Raw genomic sequence first — 20,160 nt, forward strand, 5'->3', positions numbered from 1 at the left:
ATCAATAAGACACATATTAGATATAAACCAGTGTATTGCTGCCCTTCTGGACAAGTGTTTATCATTGGTACTGGTCAAAGCGCACACACACTCCTGGGTGGCAACTGGGATTCAGATTCCATCCAAGAGTCTATAAAAGGAGCAGAAACAACCTGCTGGTGTTTATGTGGCAGAGAATCTGAGATCAGATGAATACAGGCACAACTAGACCACTAGTTGTTATACCTCAGTAGGCTACGCATCTCTTCAAATCCCTAAGATTTCAGAAGATTGTTAGAAATGTTAGCCAGACCAAAGAGGAAACTGATATTGGGTCAATATATAATTGAGGGACTGTGGAAGTCCATGGGATATATCTTTATTAAAAGTGAAAAAAAAAAAAAAAAAAAAAGTTTTTTATTGTTTTTTATGTTCATTATGATCATGTCTTTACAAATTCCATCATTATTTATTATGGAAACAATCACTTATTAATGACTGGATATCACTAAAATGTCAACTAAATAATGTCCGAATTTAATAACAACCACCTTCTAATTAGCCAAACAATAATAAAATGAGCTGATTCAAAACTTATTTTGTCACTTTGTGTCTCGTTTTGTCGTTTCGTGTCTCGGTTTTGTCATTTTGTGTCTCATTTTGTCATTTTGTGTCTCAGTTTTGTCATTTCATGTCTTGTTTTTTTTTTATCCTGCATTTCGTTTTGTCATTTTGTGTTTCATTTTTGTCATTTTCTGTCTAGGTTTTGTCGTTTCCTGTCTTGTTTTTGTCGTTTTGTGTCTCGTTTTTGTTGTTTTGTGTATCGTTTTATTCGCTTTGTGTCTCGTTTTTTTTTTTTTTTTTTTTTTTTTATAAAAAATGACTAAAATGAGTCCAGATATAATAGCAACCAACTTCTAACTAGTTAAGCAATAATAAAATGAGCTCATTTCCTCCTGAAGAAAAGACTGGCAAGACTTTCTGAGTTATTTAATATAAAGTAGTGTGTGAGTCAAGTGTGGATTTATGGCATGTCAACAGGTTTACTACAATATCTTTAGAAATAACTTTCAATTTCAATTTTACTCAGTTGTATATATATAATATTTAGAGGAATCTTTCTATAAAAATGCCATGTGGTGTTTGGTTATAGGCGGCCATGCTGATTTTAGGCCTGAAAACAGCAAAAATGTCAACTATGATACAAAAAGTCCCGCAATTATATAATGACCCATTTGCAGCTGACGCCATATTGAAATGGAAACCAAAACTGGACCACAACAAAAATCCATCTTCACTATTGTCACTCATTTCATAACATTTACTGCTTGTTAGTCAAAGTAAGGAACCGTTCAGGGCTGATGCTGCCTCTAATGAAGGGAATGTGTGTGAGTTGGTGCACCTACAGGACTGTTGAGGATCATGAGGCACTGGTCAAAGTGGTGATGCTCCATGGTGGAGTGGCAGTAGAGCTGGGCCAGTGGGTGGTCACTCCTGGAAAAAAAAACACATGGAAGAAACCCACAGGGTGAATCCAGAGCGCTCCCACACATACATGCACAGCCGTACATGCTAACCTGCGTGACTCATGCTCTTACCTCTGTATGTAGGAGTTGTTGACTCCTCTGTGGTCCAGGTCATGGCTGAGAGTCGCGATCATCAGAGCCAAGACCTCCACGTCGCTCAGGTTGTTCTGCAGGAGACGGACGGGCAGATAAAGGAAGGGGAGGACGGTTGGGCGACAGAACGGAGGTGAGAACAATAAACACAGAGAAAATCCGCCCACACGACGGCAGCTCCTCAACAGATGACAGTCTGTTGCCACAATGGAAGCAAACATAATGGCTGTTATGTGTACACTGCTGTAACTGGGCAGTGTGGGCGCTGAGCCTGGAGTGGATGGCGAGGCTGCTGCTGCTTCTGCATATGACACAACAGCTTTCATGTCGGAGCTGCAGGTCGCTGCCAGTAAACCAGGCGGAGATGATTGTTTTGTATCATGGGAAACACACATATTCAGCGCTTTCCAAATGATTTTGTTCTTGGAGATTGTTTCATGAAGCCTAAAGTGTGTTTTGGATGTGTAGTTTTGAGGAAAATAAGTGTGTATGTCCCTTAACCCTCCTGTTGTCCTCATTTACGGGAATGAAAAAATATTGTTTCCTTGTCTGGAAAAAAAACCCAAAAATCAGCAAAAAAAATTCCCCTAAATTTGGCACGAAAATTCTTGTAAATATTTTCAAAAAATGAGTAAAAATCTTCCAAAAAATCCTAAAAATATCTAAATTGATTCCATATATATATCAGTAAAACTTCTAATATTTTCTTTAAGAACAGTCACATAAAAATCAACCAAAATCCAGCGAATTTCGCTGGATTTTGGTTGATTTTTATGTGAATGTCCTTCAGAAAAATTTTTAACATTTTTTCCATCAAAAAATGTTCAAACATTTCCCAAAAAAGTTGAAAATGTGGACATCACACGAGGGTTAAAGCAAAGGCAACAATACTACACTATGTGTGCAGGTATGGAATCTAATCAGTAATTTAATAATTATTCATCGTGTCGACTGGCTGCTCCTACCAGTAGGCGTCCTGACTTGAGGAGTGCGAACATGCACTGGGCTGTGTTGAAGGCGTGTCTCCAGTTGTGATAAGCCACGTTCTTCCTGTAGTTCTTCTTAACGCTCATAATCCACTGACATAAACTCTGCAGAGGAGAGAACAAGCAGGAAAAGATTTAAGCCACTTTATCCAGACAGGAGGGGAATGTGACAGACTTATCTCCCACCGTCTGTCCATCGTGTCGGTGTTAGGTAGAAATATGCTGGTCATAATTTGATTAAATACACATTTATTTTGGTATAATGGTACTTAAACTGTAAATAACTGAAATGTAAATGCTAACTTCAGCCAGGGCCAGGACATTATATAACAATGCAGCTGTTGCTTTAACCTTTACAAGCATAAGTAAGTAAAAAATTACCCTTTGAGGTCATTTTCTTGCATTATCTTGGGAATGAAAAGTTTTTATTATTTCATTTTCCAGCTATTCCTCAGAAAATATGCTTTTCATGTCATTCTATTTAAATTTTTATGCTACCTGTCACACTTCTAAAGAAACTGTAATGTTTGTTTTACTACCCCAAGCTCTTTATCACGAATAACATCATACAAGAGGTGATGGAGGGACAGAGTAGCAACAGTTGGAGGGAAAGAATGGAAAAATGTCAACAAAATGGATGTTGACATTCTTCTATTGCTCTTCTGTGTTATATTCTTCTTTTTCAATTATTAAAATGTTCAAAGTCTGTTATAAAGTTTAAAATAAATGTATTTAAAACATGAAATCATACTTGTGTGGACAAAAATAGAATACAAACAATACAAATGATTATTCTTAACCAAAATGACCAAAAATGGCAAAAAAAAACCCTACATTGATTCTTATATGAGTCATTTTTGACCCACTTATGGAAGAGTGTAGGGTCCAATCACTGGTGCATGTAAGGGTTAAAGGGAACTGCAGCATTTTTCTTCTCATACATGTGTCCATTTAGACTATAGATCCGGAAAACTTTGCACTTGGAAGCATCCATTCTAAGGAACTGTGCAATGTGACTCCCTCAGATATTTCCACATATACTTAAATGTTGCACAAATTATTCCAAATGCCTGTCTCGGAGACTTAAAAAATGGCTAACTGCACATGAATCTACCTCTGGGTGAACTTTTGTATTAGCATTATAGCATTTGTTTGGAGTTGTGTTTGTGTTTAACCTTAACCCTAAATCTCAGTAAATATTTGCTCTCCTTATAGAGCTAATTCAATAAATATCTGCTTCTTTAGCTCCTTCACTGTGTTTTCCAGCTAGCTGCTAACTTTGTCTGTGTGGTGTTTATCTGAATTATTTTTTTTTCTGCTGAAAACAGCTGTACGGTGTAGCAAGAGCAAAGAAAGTGAACAACAGCAGTAAATCTGCTGCTCACATATGATTAACCCTCTGAACCCCAAGAAGTTTCTGCATGTTTTTTTTTTTGCTCCTGTTACATTTTTACTCCCTGTGGGCTCATTTTTCCACTGCAATACAAAGACCTGCACCTCTATGGAAACAGCACAGCAGTGGTTAGAAGTCAAGGGAACTCAAACGTCTTAAATCAAAAAAAATACTTCAAAACTATAAAACAAAACTGATTCAACACGTACAACATTTTCTCACAAGTGTGCCTCTACACACTACAGATATTTTAGTATATATAATTTACTGGAGCAATGAAGAGACACTATTAATAATGAATGTCACGACGGAGTTCTTTTTTCCTCCACAGTATTCTATGATGATGAATAAAAGTGACGCATCTTAATATATTTGGTGAAATCTGTCAGAGTCGTTGTGTTTAGCAGCCTGACGTGTGTCTCCAGAACTAAACTACATCGTAAGTGGGTGTAAAATAACAGCAGCAGAGAGGAGAGGTAAATGTGATGAGCAAAGGGACTTAACTGCCAGGATGTTTGCCCTTTCTGAAAGTGAGGACTCAGCACCCGGCCTGCAAATCAATGCCCTCTGCTTCGTCAGTCGGTGCTCCACTACACGCTCATCATGAATGAAAACTAATCCAATGTCAGGCACCATAGGAACCACAAACCATTATTCTGCTAATCAAATAATGGCTCATTTTCTCCATAGGGATCACTGTAATCTGATTTCACACTGGAATGAATGACTGCAGAACAATAAATACGTTAGAATGGCAATTAAATAATAACATGTTGTACATTTTAGCCCCCAGGCGGTGATGCTCTGAGGGTGGCCGGCGTGTCGGATCTCGGTGTCAGACCGACAGCCTGAGCCGCTGGAGGGCCCTAATTTCCTCCAATCAAAGCCTTTCTTTGTGAGGCCTCTCTCCGCAGGCACTCCGGAGGTCAGCCGCCGACACACAAGGACCTCTTCAGGAGAACGGCGCGCTGAGGAGGCCAGCCAAAACCCGCCAGCGACCGGCCGATGCTGGCGCCGAGGGGCAGCCAGACGAGGACAGCGCTGGGTCTGACAGACGGCGGTAATGGAGGGAGAGTGATTTCTTTTTTTATTTGGAGGGGAAGTGTTTTAGGTGTGTGTGTGTGTGTGTGTGTGTGTGTGTGTGTGTGTGTGTGTGTGTGTGTGGTCTCCGAGTTAAGGGTGCTGGCAAACAAACATTAAGTGAGTTGTAAATGCATGTTCTAATGGTCTAATGCTGCTGACAAGAAGCAGGTTGTTTTATGTGAATCGTAACACAACACACTGCTCTTCTTATCTTCCATGACATGTAGCGAGGACAACAACATGCTAGAATGTTGTCTGGTTCATGTATTAGCCTGAGCTAATGCAGTAATCTACAACAAATTCTTCATCTTTCATCATTTATTACAACAATACTTGCAGATTAGCCTTTATATTTAGGGAAAAACATGACATTTTGTTGTGTTTTTACACGTATCTCACCATAAAATGGTGAGATATCCTTTCATAACTGTGTCGGGAAAATTACTCAAACAGGTGGGTTCTTGTGGCCGATAACACTCAAAACAACCATCGTATTGGAGCCAGTTAACAGCTAATTGATGCTAATGCTATTCATGAAGCCTAAAGTTTGTCCAGCAGGATGTCAGTGGGTAATTAAACTCAAAAGGGTTATTTCCCTAATGAGCATGCTCAGGAAATGTCATGGTAACCTGCCTATTAAGCTGTGAGGTATCTCTTATGCATGGTTGCTATTTTCTCCTGGATGAAGGTGGACCTGGTGGTGGTCTTCACCCAGAAAGATGAGTCACTTAAAATTTACCTGGTTAACATGTCCATGTGGTGCTTTTTATGAGCTAGAAGACGCATCATTAGCGAAATAACCCCGACAGCATTTCCACCTTGAAACTGGAACGTCTCAAAATCACAAATTCAGACAGCCGAGGTTTGATACATAACTAATAGTGGTGGGATGCGACTGAATCGATGAATAGAAATATACATGAACTTTAACAACAAAAAAGTTTATGTTTCATTTATATTTATCTGTATTTTTCATCTGTTTACTACATCCACAGGTGGGTCAATATATAATTGAGGGACTTTTGAGGTCCATGGGATATATCTTACATACATTTTTAATAAAAGTAAAAAAATGTTTTTTATGTTCATTATGATCACGTCTTTACAATTTAAATAATTATTTATTATGGAAATAATCATTTATTAATAAAAAAAATGACTGGATATCACTAAAATGTCAACTAAATAGCCATCACAATTTAATAACAACCACCTTCTAATTAGTTAATAATAAAATGAGTTTATTCAAAAATAGTTCTGATTGTGTTCTTTGTATTAAATTGAGATAATCATGACATTTCTTTTTTTGGCACTATATCAAATTATATATGGACTATAACAGATTGTATCTGTGTCCAAGAAATTAGTCATTACAAAAACACCTCTCTAGGAAGTGTGTTAATTCCAGATCACATGACCTGCTCCATATGATGTCATTTCCTCCTGAAGTAAAGACTGGCCAGACTCCAAGGCTTTCTGACTTATTTAATATAAAGTAGTCAACAGGTTTACTACAATATCTTTATAAATAACTTTCAATTTCACTGAATTGTATATATAATATTTAGAAGAATCTTTCTGTAAAAATGCCATGTGGTGTTTGGTTATAGGTGGCCATGTTGATTTTAGGCCTGAAAACAGCAAAAATGTCAATTATGATACCTGTCAACTATGTTTTCAAAAAGTCCAGCAATTATAAATTGACCCAGATTACTTCAAACCCAAATGCAATTATATTAATATTTAATAATTAAAGTGCTGCGGTGATAAGAAAATTTTTTGTTGCACAGTTTGAACACAACCAGGCTTTTATCCAAGCTGCCATTAGGGAAGATTTTTAAAAGAAAACTTTCCACCCAACAAGCTCAATGTGGTCTCATCTTCCTTCACTATTCACCAAACTTTCTGGTCACTGATTCACTTTTCTTCGTGGCTGACAAACAGACTTTAGGTTCATTACCGCCGCCTGCTGGGCTGGAGTGTTCATCAGTGTTACCAAGAAATCAGGGAACTGCAATTAAATGTGTTATTTTTTCTGTAATAGATTTATAGAAATGAATGTGTTATAGTCCTAGCCCTAGTAACAAACCAGTCCTGGCTACATGCTGTCTTCCATATCATTGCTCTTCTTAATAATTTACTGATTTCATGAACTAATTCTGTTAACTGGCTTCCAGCTTCAACGCTGTAGGGACTATGCTGCGTTATGCTATACAGTATAGGTACATCTAAGCCATTTCAATGTATCATTTTCATGGGTTTAAATCAATGACCACAAGTCAGTTCTTACCGTATACTTCATCTGGAAGTTCTGGACCAGGTTGAGGTCGACAAACATTCGGATGGTCGCCAGCGTGGTCTCGGTGTCCGACAAGTCGAAGTCGCTGAAGCTGAAGTCCAAAAGACGCAGCGACTGAGCCGACGGAACCGTGGCCACCTTCAAACACGTACGAAACACCAACATTTAGAGGCAGCAGTTCATCTCCTGCATCATTTACTAATGAGTAGTAATCACACGGTAATCACTTCCCAGATCCTTAATCCCAATTCTTGTTTCTGCCACAGTTACACAAGCGACTTTAACTACACAGTGATGTGGGCTTTTCATCTTATGGCGCTACGTGGCAGCCTCTTGGGTAGAAAGTACCCGAAAAATCTAGCCTGTGTCCTAGATACCAAGTGACACATCCTCTTTGTAGCACCCGAGGGAGGCCACTTAATCAGGCTGCGCTGTTAGTTCAGCCACTTCGCCATAAGGAGAGGAGAAAAGAGCAAGACCTTTACAGACGATGGTGGAAAAAGTCTGGCTACACTGATTGGTTCGGGTTTGGAGAGCTGCCTTGGATTTCTGCCAGAAACCCACCAGTGATAAATTAGCTACTTCACCGAATTGTAAGACGGTCTGATTGCAAGGGGGAGTCCTTTAATTTTTTGTGCATAAAGCTAGAGGGCCATTTATTTCAAGTGAGCATTAAAAATAGTAATTTTCCCCAAATTACTGGTTGTAGGAAGCATCATATGGAGCGGAGTGAATGTTGATTAACAGTCTGGCTGATTACCACACATTAAAGTTGCATAAATATCTAGCTTTACAATCATTTTGGGGAAGAACACAGCTGTTTTCTCAGTTGGCCAAATGGTGCAAGAAAGCAGGGGCAATAAGAGGATCAGATGAATTTCACACACTTTATAGCTTCCAAATAAATTTGTAACTCATCGAGATCAATTGTTAGGTTCTTTTAAATCTGTATATTTTCCTGATTGTTAGTGTTTCTTGCACTCTTAGACATATTTTGCCACGAGTTTGCCACGTTACCATGCAAAAACATTCTTAGTCTGGATTTAATCATATCACAAACACTACGCAACGATTAGCAGCAGCTGTATAAACAATAACTGCATATTGTGAGATTTGAAACAGCATCTTTTGGAAAGTTTACATACGTCAGAAAAATATGGGAAGTGTGTCATTTCATGTCAGTTCTAGAACAAAAATAGATCCGTCTCACAGTCTATTTTATCTCTGACTATACGAGCTACGAAGGCCCGGAAGTGCAACATTTCAGGAAACTAATAATGGAACAAAAAACATAATAATAATAATAATTTGTTCCTGTTTGGTTCCTATAAAAAGTCAAGATTTCTCAATTAAATTTGCTAAAAACTTAATTCTGAAATGTTTGTTTCAGTTTTTTTTTTCACTTTGGTTAATAAGAGAGACTAATATAAGTTTTCTGAATATGTTTGAGTTAATGTATTTTAGAAGATTTGTTTCTGAAATTTTAAGTTTTCTAAAACATTTTTAGAAACATTTGGTTTTCTGAAATATTATTCTATTGCCTGAAATGGTTTCTGTTTAATTCATTTGTTTCATGAGATGTAAATGCTCCCAAAATGCCTAAATTTGACCGAAACACTGTTTTCTGAAATGTATTATTTTCCTATTGTGTTCTTTAGAGGTCATCTTTTCTAACATGCATATATGAAAATGTACGGCATCAAAAATATTCTCTAAAAGGTTTTCTGTACATCTTTGCTTTCTGGAATTTCATTATGACATTTTTTGAAATATTTAGGTTTCATAAATTTAAGAGATTAGATTTGCTAAGACAGTTTTAAAAATGTTTTTTTAAGCTGCATTGACATGTTGTATTTGGCACCACCAGGCCTCCGTAGCTGGTCCTCATTACTAGGGATGACAGTCATGCTTTGTTCCCACTACATTTCTAACAGCAAATCCTCTTTATATCAACATCTAAATTAAATATTTGATTAAGAAACACAGCTTTCTCTCAAAGTTCTATATTTTATTTATTGTGTGACAAAAATCCTAAACAAACATGGGAAGCAAAATTTTAACCAGATCCATTGTTGAGGATAATTAAATGCTGCTTTAACACGTTTAGTGTTTTGTTGGCCCATATTTTCCATTGCTGCTTGTAGAAGAAGAAGTCGCCCTTATAGAGCTGCTGCACTGGTGCTTTCTTGCTGATTTAGCTGAGCGGTGTTGCGTTACATGAGTGCTGCTCATTTACACAAAGTCTGCTTCCTTTGACCTGAGGGACAAACATCTGCTGGTGTGTGTCACTACATGTTTATGAGCGTGTACCGGGTCATCCGTGTGCGTGTGGGCATGTATATGTGTATTATTAAATGAATAAATTTTAATTTACCGCGGTTACCTGGAGTTCCCGCGATTCTTCCTCAGCGGCGGAGGCGTGATACGACAACACCTGGAACACACACATGGAAAAAACAATGAGGCCTGCAGATATATCAGGTTTTTGTAGAAAACACTCATACTATCGGGATCATACTCACTCAGTCTTTATACAGTAAATGACTAAAATTTACAGACAGAGTGAAATTCCAAACTGCACAAATCATGTACAAATCTAAAAATAATGTTTGCTACAAAATTTACCAAAATTGTTTTCTTTCTGTTGTGTTTTGCTACTGTTAGGTCCTTTTGTATAAATGTAGATGGACATATTTGTGTATCTTTGCTATAAATCATGTTCACTATTATTATTATTATTGTTGTCAGTATTATTATTGTTTATAAATGGCAGCATTTTTGAAGAGGTAGGAAGAATTGATTTGCAATCATTTGTGTAGGGAGAAGAGGTGGGATTAGATAAGATCTGACTACTTCCCATTCCTTTTTGAGCAATTTATTCATTTTCTTTTGCTGTTTTCTCTTTTTTTGTTGAAATGTTCGAAATAAGCTTTCAAAAATCAAAAAAATCAAAAATACAATACAAATACAACTGCTCTCTGACACGCATCTCCGATTCTTTTGATCAGCTTTTTGCTTTTAGGCAACAATCAGTTTGAGATAATTTGATATAGCATGAATATTTTCACTCAAACAGTCATCATTACTGGTACTAGTTCTACCTGTGTGTGTTCTGTTGCAGCTTAGTGTCTGCTAAGAAACCTTTCTGAGATTCTGATGCAATCAAGGCAGTCAAAATGACACGCAAAGCTGAAGATGAACAGGCTTTTGGCAGACAAGAACAGAGAAAGTGGTGCTACTCATCAATCAGACGTGTCTGTCAAACCCAAAATACAAAGAATCCATCATGATTTGGAGGATTTTTGTCTCTAAAAAAAGACAAGGCAGCAGCAGAGAAGAAAAGAAAAGAAGTACAGATCATGTCGATGAACATGTTGCTTCACTTCTTGCTCATTTTAATACGTACTGATGCATATGCAAACAACCAGTCACTTAACAACTTTTCAAACCCACTGATGTTCTTTTCTTAACCTTTTTTCACTACCACAATGTACATTTATGATGGTGCAACAAACAGAAACCAACTTTTTGAAAATCTGCAGTGATGAAGCATTTTCCTCCATTTTCAGAACTCCTACCAGTGGCCTCTTAGGAACTAGTACATGACACAGGCTTTCATAGAATTTCATAGCTGTCCATTGTGTGATCAAAGCCTTCCTGCAGTGTCAGTGATCCCTGTTTCTGAACTTTACTCTAAAAAGCACATTTTGGCCCAGTTTCATCACTACTTATTTTGATGTGTGGTGACCGGTGACAGTGTAATTTGGACAAAAATGTAACTTCTAAGGAGACGGTTCATTGATCACTTAGCATCGTTGCTTTGGAAGAGTGATGAAAGTACATTAAAGGCAGGCTTTGAAGCGCTGAAAAAATGCTCAGAACGCTGTTTGGAATGATGCAGGCAGCACTTCAGAGATGATTAAACTGTCAACGTTTCTTCATCACCACAGTTCTCTGCTTTGATTTAGATTTTGGCGAAAATGTGTAGAACTTGTATTCAAATTTCAGCCATTTAAAAGACATTTAATTTCAGTTTTGTGGCATGTTTAATTAGTATATTTTCTAATCATTTTCAGGCCATTTTCAGAAAATTCTTGGAAATATTTTCAAAAAAATGAGTAAAAATCTTCCAAAAAAGTCCTAAAAATATCTAAAGTGATTCCACATGTATCAGTAAAACTTCTAATATTTTCTTTAAGAACATTCACAAAAAAATCAACCAAAATCCAGTGAAATTCGCTGGATTTTGGTTGATTTTTTTGTGAATGTTCTTAAGAAACATTTTTAACATTTTTTTCCACCAAAAACTGTTCAAAGATTTCCCAAAATGTTGAAAATGTGGACTTTAGAAGTTTCACTGTGAAATTTTTTTTTCTTTCCACATTTTCAAACTTCAAAATGGGTCAGTTTTTGACCCGCAGGACGACATGAGGGTTAAATTAAGGTAAGCGTGCTGCCTGCATGTTTTACTGGTTGGTCTCCGCTCTTTTGTTGCTGCCTTTTGTCTAATTCTCTGAAGCTTGAGCTTGAATTCAGTCCATTCATCTGTTTCTTCCATGAACAAAGGCAATGTATGTTGGTGAACAAGACTTTGCATTAAAACAATAATTAGGCCATTAGTCTTATCGTGTAATCACTTTTTTGTGTCTTATTTCATGTTGACAATACTACCGCAGCGGTCCAGCGCTGAGGCTTTGGAGGAGGTGGGCGTCAGCTGCAGCCGAGAGGACGCATCACCTCTGACACCCTGAAGCTGACAGCTCCATCACCGGAGTGCACGGTGGGTGTGCACGGTGGGTGTGCATGTGTGTGGCCGAGCGCTGAATGGAGAGTGTCACTGTGGATTGTGTGTGGGCTCGGTTATAATGAATTTGTGCTTCGCAGTCTGTGGCGCACAGAGGCTGAAGGAAAGTGCCAAGAAGCGAGATAAATCCTTCTGCCGGGACTCATCACTGTCACTCACACACCCACAGATCACTCTATCAGCGATGCTCACACACACACACACACACACACACACACACACACACACACACACACACACACACACACACACACACACACACACACACACACACACACACACACACACACACACACATACAGTACGTCTCTATACTTTTAACACCAACACAATGCAATCCCTCTCAACGGTCACCTTTTTCGCTGCTAATCCTAACTCCTACACGAACTGCAACCTAGACCCGATTGCAGTCTTGACCTTAGAACTTTGTAATGTGTGAGCTCATCAAAATGTCTACTCTTTCTAAAAATCTCCTCATTGGCAAGATGTCAAAGAAGCAGAAAGAGTAGAAGCAGAGGTGTCAGGATAACTACTAACGGAAAGAAAAGGAAGGAATCGAAATAGAAGAAGTGGCAAAAGGCGAAAGACTACTAGACACAATAGGAAGCACGGCTCTCTCACAAAGTGGCAATGAAACTGAACCTTGTTTGCTTCAAAAACCACAGAATTGTTGGACTAAATTATATTAGATCAGACTGGAACCTAATGAACTGATAATTCAGTGAGGTATTGAAATTTCACAGTACAGTATTTTTAAAGTATTTATCAGATGACTTAAATACAAACTTGGAAAAATGTAGAAATTGATACATGCAAGGTTTAGGAAAAGGCAAAAGTGGACTTTGTGCTAATAATTGATGTATTATCATCAACATACTGAATTATTGCTGCTTTAGTTTACAGTCATGGAAAAAAATGATTAGACCACCCTTGTTTTTTTCAATTTCTTGTTCATTTCAATGCCTGGTACCACTAAATATATATATAAGAGGTCATTTCATTTCATCAGCAGCACATGTAAAGGCCTAGAGTGGTTTCCTGCTGACATTCAAGTCATAGCACAACTCAGAAGCTGTCAGCTCTCACATAATGGCTAAAACTAAAGAATCATGTGAAGCCACAAACGCAGACATCTTGGCATTGCTGGAAATTGGGATGAGTGAGAAACAGGTAGCGAAAAAACTGAAGATCTCCAAGACAGTCATTCATTACACCAAGAAAAAACAAGCCCAACATGGTTCTACCGAACTGCTAGCTGGTCAGGAAACGTCTTTCTACCCACCAGATGACAGTCACTCATCTGTTCTGTGGACAAATGTGACTTGTTCAGAAAGGACAGTTGGAAACCAACTTCTTGAAGCTGGTCTGAAGTCACACAAGGCAGGAAGAAGCCCTTCATCAATGAAAGGCAGAGGAAAGCTGGTTACTCTTTACTGGGATCACAAGGATTGGACTGTTGATGATTGTTCTAAGGTTCTCTTCAGGGATGAATCCAGTTTTCAGTTGATGTCCACTCCAGCCAACTTCCTGGTTAGGAGGAAGCCTGGAGAAGCTACAAACCAGACTGTCTGCCCCTACAGTAGAACATTTCAACTCTGAAATGAAACTCTTATGAGATATTTTTGTTGTTATCATTATATTTGTCCAAACAAATGTACCTTTAGTTGTACCAGGCATTAAAATGAACAAGAAATTGAAGAAAACAGGGTGGTCTGATATTTTTTCCCCATGATTGTATATAGGTGTTTATGATACTGACCTCCAGAGTGACTTCCTGTTTGGCCATGGCTCTCTCCACTGTTTCGTACATCTGTGTGTTCTGGATGCCGAGGCCACAGAAGATTGCAAATGCCTCCAGGAACTGCTCATCGTTTCTGTTGAAGGCCTTCACGCTGCCTGATGCTTCATCCATTTTGTTCACCAACTGACAAACGCCTACGAGCACAAACACAAACACATACTGTCACTCCTGGTTGACGACTCTTCTCATAGGTTTAATGAGTCCTGATGCTACTATTTTAATTTTCTGCTCACAGTATACAACAGAAGTGAGTATAGCTCTGTCCAAAATGTAAAATGATTCAAAACTGTGCCACCTCACAATAATTGCATCACTTCTACTTTGAACAGGAGGGTATTTGCAGTGTTCAGTTTAGATTTACTGTATTAAAGATGCAAGACACACAATAGGAGCACAGAACGCAACAAAAACCAGTACATCTTTCATTACAGAGATTCATATCTTTTATTTTTTTCGTTACTTTGTATGTCTGCCTTCATTTTTGATGACAATCTTTATCATCCTCACCCACACATTTCATCAGACATTTGTTTTTTTGGAGGAGGTTGTTCTGTCTTGGTTTGTCTTTAACCCTCCTGTTGTCCTCAATTAGGGACGCCAAAAAATATTGTTTCCCTGTCTGAAAAATATCCCAAAAATCGGCGAAAAAATTCCCCAAATTTCTGAAAATGTGCAAAATCTTCAGGAAGAAAATTCCAATAATAACTTAAAAGTTTCTCTTAAAAGTATTATTATTATTTTTTTTTAAATCCCTAAATTTAACAAGAAAATTCTGGTAAATATTTTCAAAAAATGAGTAAAAAGCTTCCAAAAAAAATCCTAAAAATATCTAAAGTGATTACATATATATCAGTAAAAACTTCCAATATTTTCTTGAAGAACATTCACAAAAAAATCTACCAAAATCCAGCAAAATTCATTGGATTTTGGTCGATTTTTATGTGAATGTTCTTAAGAAACATTTTTAACATTTCTTTTTTTCACACCAAAAAATGTTCAAAAATTTCCTAAAAATGCTGAAAATGTGGACATCAGAAGTTTCACTCTGAAAATATTTTTTGTCCCCACATTTTCAAACTTTAAAACGGGTCAGTTTTGACCCGCAGGACGACATGAGGGTTAAAATACCTCAAAGGTGTTCTACTGGATTTAAGTCAGGCCAGATATTCACAGGCATTCATGGTGCCACCTATAAATGTCAACCTTCTTCAATCATGCAGCATGATTTCATCAGGAAATACTCTACATGTCAGCTTATAATTAATGCAGTTATTGAATGGTGACACAGTTTGAAAGATTTAACATTTAAGTGATGTTGCACTTCAATGAAAAGCTAATGCAGTTTAATTAAGTGGCTCATTACAATACCGTGAAATGGAGGTACAATTACCAGTCTTTGTTTACATACTTGTGCAAATCTGTTCCACATAAGGACACGGAACAGAATATTTCTCCCCTAATACTGATAACATATTCATGAAGCAAAGCATACGTTGGTCTGAATTAATCTGTTAGAGGAGAAACACTAAGACCATCGCACAGTAATGAACTAAGCTCCAGCTTTTCATCTTGCTCATCACCAAAACTCTAAAAGGTTGGAGGAGAGGCTGTAAGGACCTGTATTGTTTGATCGTCGAGAGACACCATCATCTTCATAGCCGACTGATGGCTAATTATGCTGATGACAATCACTGTGATGGATGGAGTGGCAGAGCTATTCATGGACAGATAAAGTAAGAGGTAATGCTATGCTGGCTTAATGTGCTCTTCGGCCTACGATTTATGATTGTTAAAGCCTCTGGCACCTGGTGTTAACATCCCATCACTGCATTGAAAAGTAAAAAGCCACAGAGGCGGGTTAAGTACTGAAGACATTTCTCAATGTACACTTGCACTACCATTCAAAAGTTTGAGGTCAACCAGGCAATTTCATGTTTTCCATGAAAACTCACACTTTCATTCATGTGCTAACATAATTAAACAAAGGTTTTCTACTCATCAATGAGCCTTTCAACACCATTAGCTAACACAATGTAGCATTAGAACACAGGAGCGATGGTTGCTGGAAATGTTCCTCTGTACCCCTATGGAGATATTCCATTAAAAATTAACCGTTTCCAGCTAGAATAGTCATTAACAATGTCTAGATTGGATTTCAGATTAATTTAATTGTTATCCTTAACGAAAAAAAAGATTTTCTTTCGAAAATTAGGACATTTCTAAGTGACCCCAAACTTTTGAACGGTAGTGTACATGTTAGCATTTTAGAGAGCTAATATAGCACAGCTGAAGCTAATAGGAATGTCTTTATTTGCAAGAACCACAGTATTGGACACATGGAATGGGAGTGTGTGTTTGCCGGTACATGAGTCACTAAAACTGAATTTTCTGTATTAGTGTTAGGCTGCCGAGGAAGACTTCCCTGCTAATTACATTGACCTTGTTGACTCACAGGTTGAATCTGATCCGCTGTGAAAACCCATTTTGGTTCAGGCTAATTTTCTCCCAATAGACCCTCCTAAAGCCAAGCTGCTGTCATGAGCAGATGAAAAAGAGGTGGTTTAAGTCCAAGATTTGAACTTCACAGAGGTGCTCTACCCATGAGAGAAAGAGAGATCTACCCTACCTATGACTTTATCCTTCTTGCCATTCCGGATGGGAGTGCAGAGCAAACTCTTTATCTGGTTGCTGGTGTGGTCTGGGTTTTCACTCTGCCAGAGAACAAGAGGGATGATTACTCGCTTTGGGGAGGGAAAAGACATGAAAATGAATTGAAAAGAAACGAGAACAGACCGTCCAGGGGAAACGCTGGTCCTTGGTGACGTCGGCGATGTTGAGAGGCTGCATTGTGTTTTTAACATACTGGGCGTACATGTAGTTGATCTGGCTGACGTCACAGTCCCTATGGAGAAACACACAACAAGAACAGATGGAGGTTCAGAAGTGACCATGGACTAACCAGTGTGAGCATTATGAATCTCAAAGAAAATGTTATACAAGAAAAACAACTGCGGTTCAAAATGCTTAACATGGATGGAAGCTAAACAAAAAAAGGCAAGAGCTGAAAAGTTAACATACACTACCGTTCAAAAGTTTGGGGTCAACCAGGCAATTTCATGTTCTCCATAAAAACTACCACTTTTATCCATGTACTAAAATAACTGCACAAGGGTTTTCTAATCATCAATGAGCCTTTCAACACCATTAGCTAACACAATGTAGCATTAGAACACAGGAGTGATGGTTGCTGGAAATGTTCCTCTGTACCCCTATGGAGATATTCTATTAAAGATTTCCAGCTAGAATAGTCATTTACCACATTAACAATGTCTAGACTGAATTTATCATTCATTTAATGTCATCTTCATTGAAAAAAATTGCTTTTCTTTCAAAAAATAAGAGCATTTCTAAGTGACCCCAAACTTTTGAACGGTAGTGCATATATGCATGTTTGTGTTGGCCCTCTGCACCATGTGACTGGCCTTGATTCTGCAGAGTTTGCTTTTTGCCCATGATGCACTGCAGTGACCTCATTAGCTCCCAGGTGGAGATGGCTCAGTCCAAAAAGGTCTGTTTAAAGTTTTACCTACTGACATGTTCCCTAATGTTGGTGGTTTGACCAGAGCACCAACAGAAATGTCAAAAGAACAACTTGATGGAGTTACATACATGCAGTTGCCAGGCTCGCCATCACCCTGCTGACAACATCTTGATATAGAATCCAGATGTTATGCTAAGTTGGCTAAGCACCTCTGACATCAGCTCCGTAAGCAGCCCTAAGCAATTTTTAAAATGGGTTCATATGAAAAAAACATGCCTAAATTTGGTCTATAAGAGCTGCAAAGCTATGAGGTTAAAAAGAACAACCTTGGGCTCTATGGATCAGAGACACTTGGTAGAATACAATAAACCCTACTGTTGCCATCATCAAGTCAGAGTGACATTTAAAAATTCTAGCAAAAACTGACATTTGTTTAATTGGAAAGTAAATAACAGCCAAAAAGTCTGTAACCCTGATTTTAACATTGACATTGAAGAAAAGCTTGTTTTACGAAGATTTAATTTCTATGGCAATTTTGTCATGCACCAGAAACGGGTATCTGATCTTGATTCGCCTCATTAGGTATGTCGTTTCAGACAAGAAACCAGCCTGTATCTGTGAGGTGAAATGCATGAAAACTGCAAATCTGAGTCATATTTACTTGTCTAAATGTTTATATATACACACACATTTCACCACTTCTAATTTAGTTGCTTGCGGTAGGAGATATTTTGTATTGTAGCATCAGTGTTTTTATAGGCTTTCTGGGGGACTCAAGTGCAGTATTTCACTATAGTTACACCTACTTGTCATTAAAGCATGCACAAACTTCTGTGTAGGAAAAAAATTTACTGTTTTTGTGCAAGATTTAGCAGCAAATTTTTCTCAGGAGTTGGTGGAGACCAAACATAGAGCTAAAAGGAGTGTAGATATTAGACTGAAGCTGATTAGATGGAAACAAACAGGGCTCCATATATTTGTTAATGTTGCTTTGTGCTCTCAGATAGCTGTTTCCTATTAGCCATAAAGTTAAAAAAAAAAAAAAGTTTCTTGTTTTTGTAGGTGTTGCTATTTCTGCCATCTGATTGGCTATGGTGGCTAACACTCTTCATGCTGAATTCAACTTTTAGTCATTTGGGCCAGGACAAAAATGGTTCTTAGAGCGAAAACCGAGCACACACTTGAAACTTCACATGAAAATGAAATTGGAAGTGGGAGAACTTAAATCTTAAAATGAGCCAATGTGTTTTGTAAAGTTCTTTTAGACATCCATACGGTGGATTTTGTGTATTCATCCACACAGATTTGCTCAGCTGCTCCTTGGATTCCGTCTAGCAACCTGTAAATCTGCTTCCTGAAGCTCCAGGCTGAATAATAAAACATCTGCTGGTTAATGAGGGAACTGCACCGGAGTCCACCGGTTCAGGTCTGAGAGCTAAATCTGTCAGTCACGTCTGTCAGCGCTTAATAAGCCTGTTTGTTATCTTTAGCTGCTCCAAGTCCAACCGCAGCGTCAGCTATAATACTGCAAGATAAATGATGGAAAATGGATACATAAACATAATATGGGGTTAAAGTGAAAGCCAGTGGATTTTGGCTGTAGTGCTGTGGTGGGATGGTATGTGTGTTAGAGAGAGGGAGGGAATGCGAGAGTGTGTTAGCGGATGACAGAAAACCTGTTTTGATGGCCGTGTGTTTGAGAGAGGAAAATGGTGTGGCAGATAAATAGAGAGTAAATATAACTGTGAGTGAATTTACCCAATTTACCCCGGTGCTTTTACTTATTACTTTGTATTTTCAACAAATGCCCTTTTATACTTCTGCATTTCAAAGGAACATACTGTGTTTTTCACTCATGTATTGGACAAATTTAGTTACTAGTAACTTTGTGGATTAGGATTTTACAAGGAAAAGCTTGGAAGAGCTGATAAAATTTGCTACAATGTCTCAGTGAGGTGCAATCTAGCAAAGGAAGCCTGCTTTAACGTTTACTGCAAAATAACTACTTCTGAGGCCGCTCTCTAATTGGTTGCTTCCATGTTACCATATGGTGCAGTTTTATATAAGCAACTGTGTAATGCATTTTGGTAGTGCTGTAATGTGTTACAGGAGCACTGGGAGAGGAGTTTTACTACACAATTTGACTTCTTCAATAGGGATGGTGGCCAATTTAAAATCAGGTGTACTTTTTGATTTTTAGGGCCACAGTATCTTAACTTTTTGATCAATTCTCATCCTCACTGAGGCTTTTGCTCCAATGGGAAGATGAAAAAAGTGAAACCTCAATTATATGAAAACATGAAAGTAACTGAACTGCCATATTTACTCTGCCAAGGAAGTGGAGTTATGTGACGATCAGGGTACATTTGTCCGTCTGTTTGTTTGTTCGCAGCATTACTCTAAAACAGGCTAACGGATTTGGAGAACATTTTCAGGGAAGGTCAGAAATGACACAAGAACCAAGTGATTAGATTTTGGCAGTGATGCAGCTTATAGTCTGGCTTTGGTCAATATTTCTGTATCATTGCGAGATAACAGCAGACTGTCACTGTAACTATGACAACAAGTGAACACTACGTCAGCTGCCTGCTGACGATCACATGATTGTGATCCTACTACAAATCCACCACTACGGACTTATCTTTACTTATCCGT

The 20,160-nt window shown here is 38.0% G+C and overlaps 1 protein-coding gene across 5 annotated transcripts in view; it reads right to left on the reverse strand.

Moving 5' to 3' along the window:
* The window catches only part of pde5ab (phosphodiesterase 5A, cGMP-specific, b), a 117,278-nt gene that overhangs the window by 20,760 nt on the left and 76,358 nt on the right, over nt 1–20,160 (reverse strand). For 4 of the 5 annotated variants that reach the window (XM_023270101.3, XM_035948103.2, XM_035948101.2 and 1 more), the window contains 8 exons: nt 16,758–16,866; nt 16,591–16,675; nt 13,923–14,098; nt 9,734–9,793; nt 7,351–7,497; nt 2,564–2,689; nt 1,578–1,672; nt 1,386–1,473 (listed from right to left, as the gene is read on the reverse strand). In XM_023270101.3, the coding sequence (XP_023125869.1) occupies nt 1,386–1,473; nt 1,578–1,672; nt 2,564–2,689; nt 7,351–7,497; nt 9,734–9,793; nt 13,923–14,098; nt 16,591–16,675; nt 16,758–16,866 (886 nt within the window). The remainder of the gene's footprint in view (nt 1–1,385; nt 1,474–1,577; nt 1,673–2,563; nt 2,690–7,350; nt 7,498–9,733; nt 9,794–13,922; nt 14,099–16,590; nt 16,676–16,757; nt 16,867–20,160) is intronic. The other variant, XM_035948102.2, reaches the window with a different exon arrangement.

This window comes from Amphiprion ocellaris, chromosome 23 (genome assembly GCF_022539595.1).
Source record: "Amphiprion ocellaris isolate individual 3 ecotype Okinawa chromosome 23, ASM2253959v1, whole genome shotgun sequence".
Lineage (NCBI taxonomy): Eukaryota > Metazoa > Chordata > Actinopteri > Pomacentridae > Amphiprion > Amphiprion ocellaris.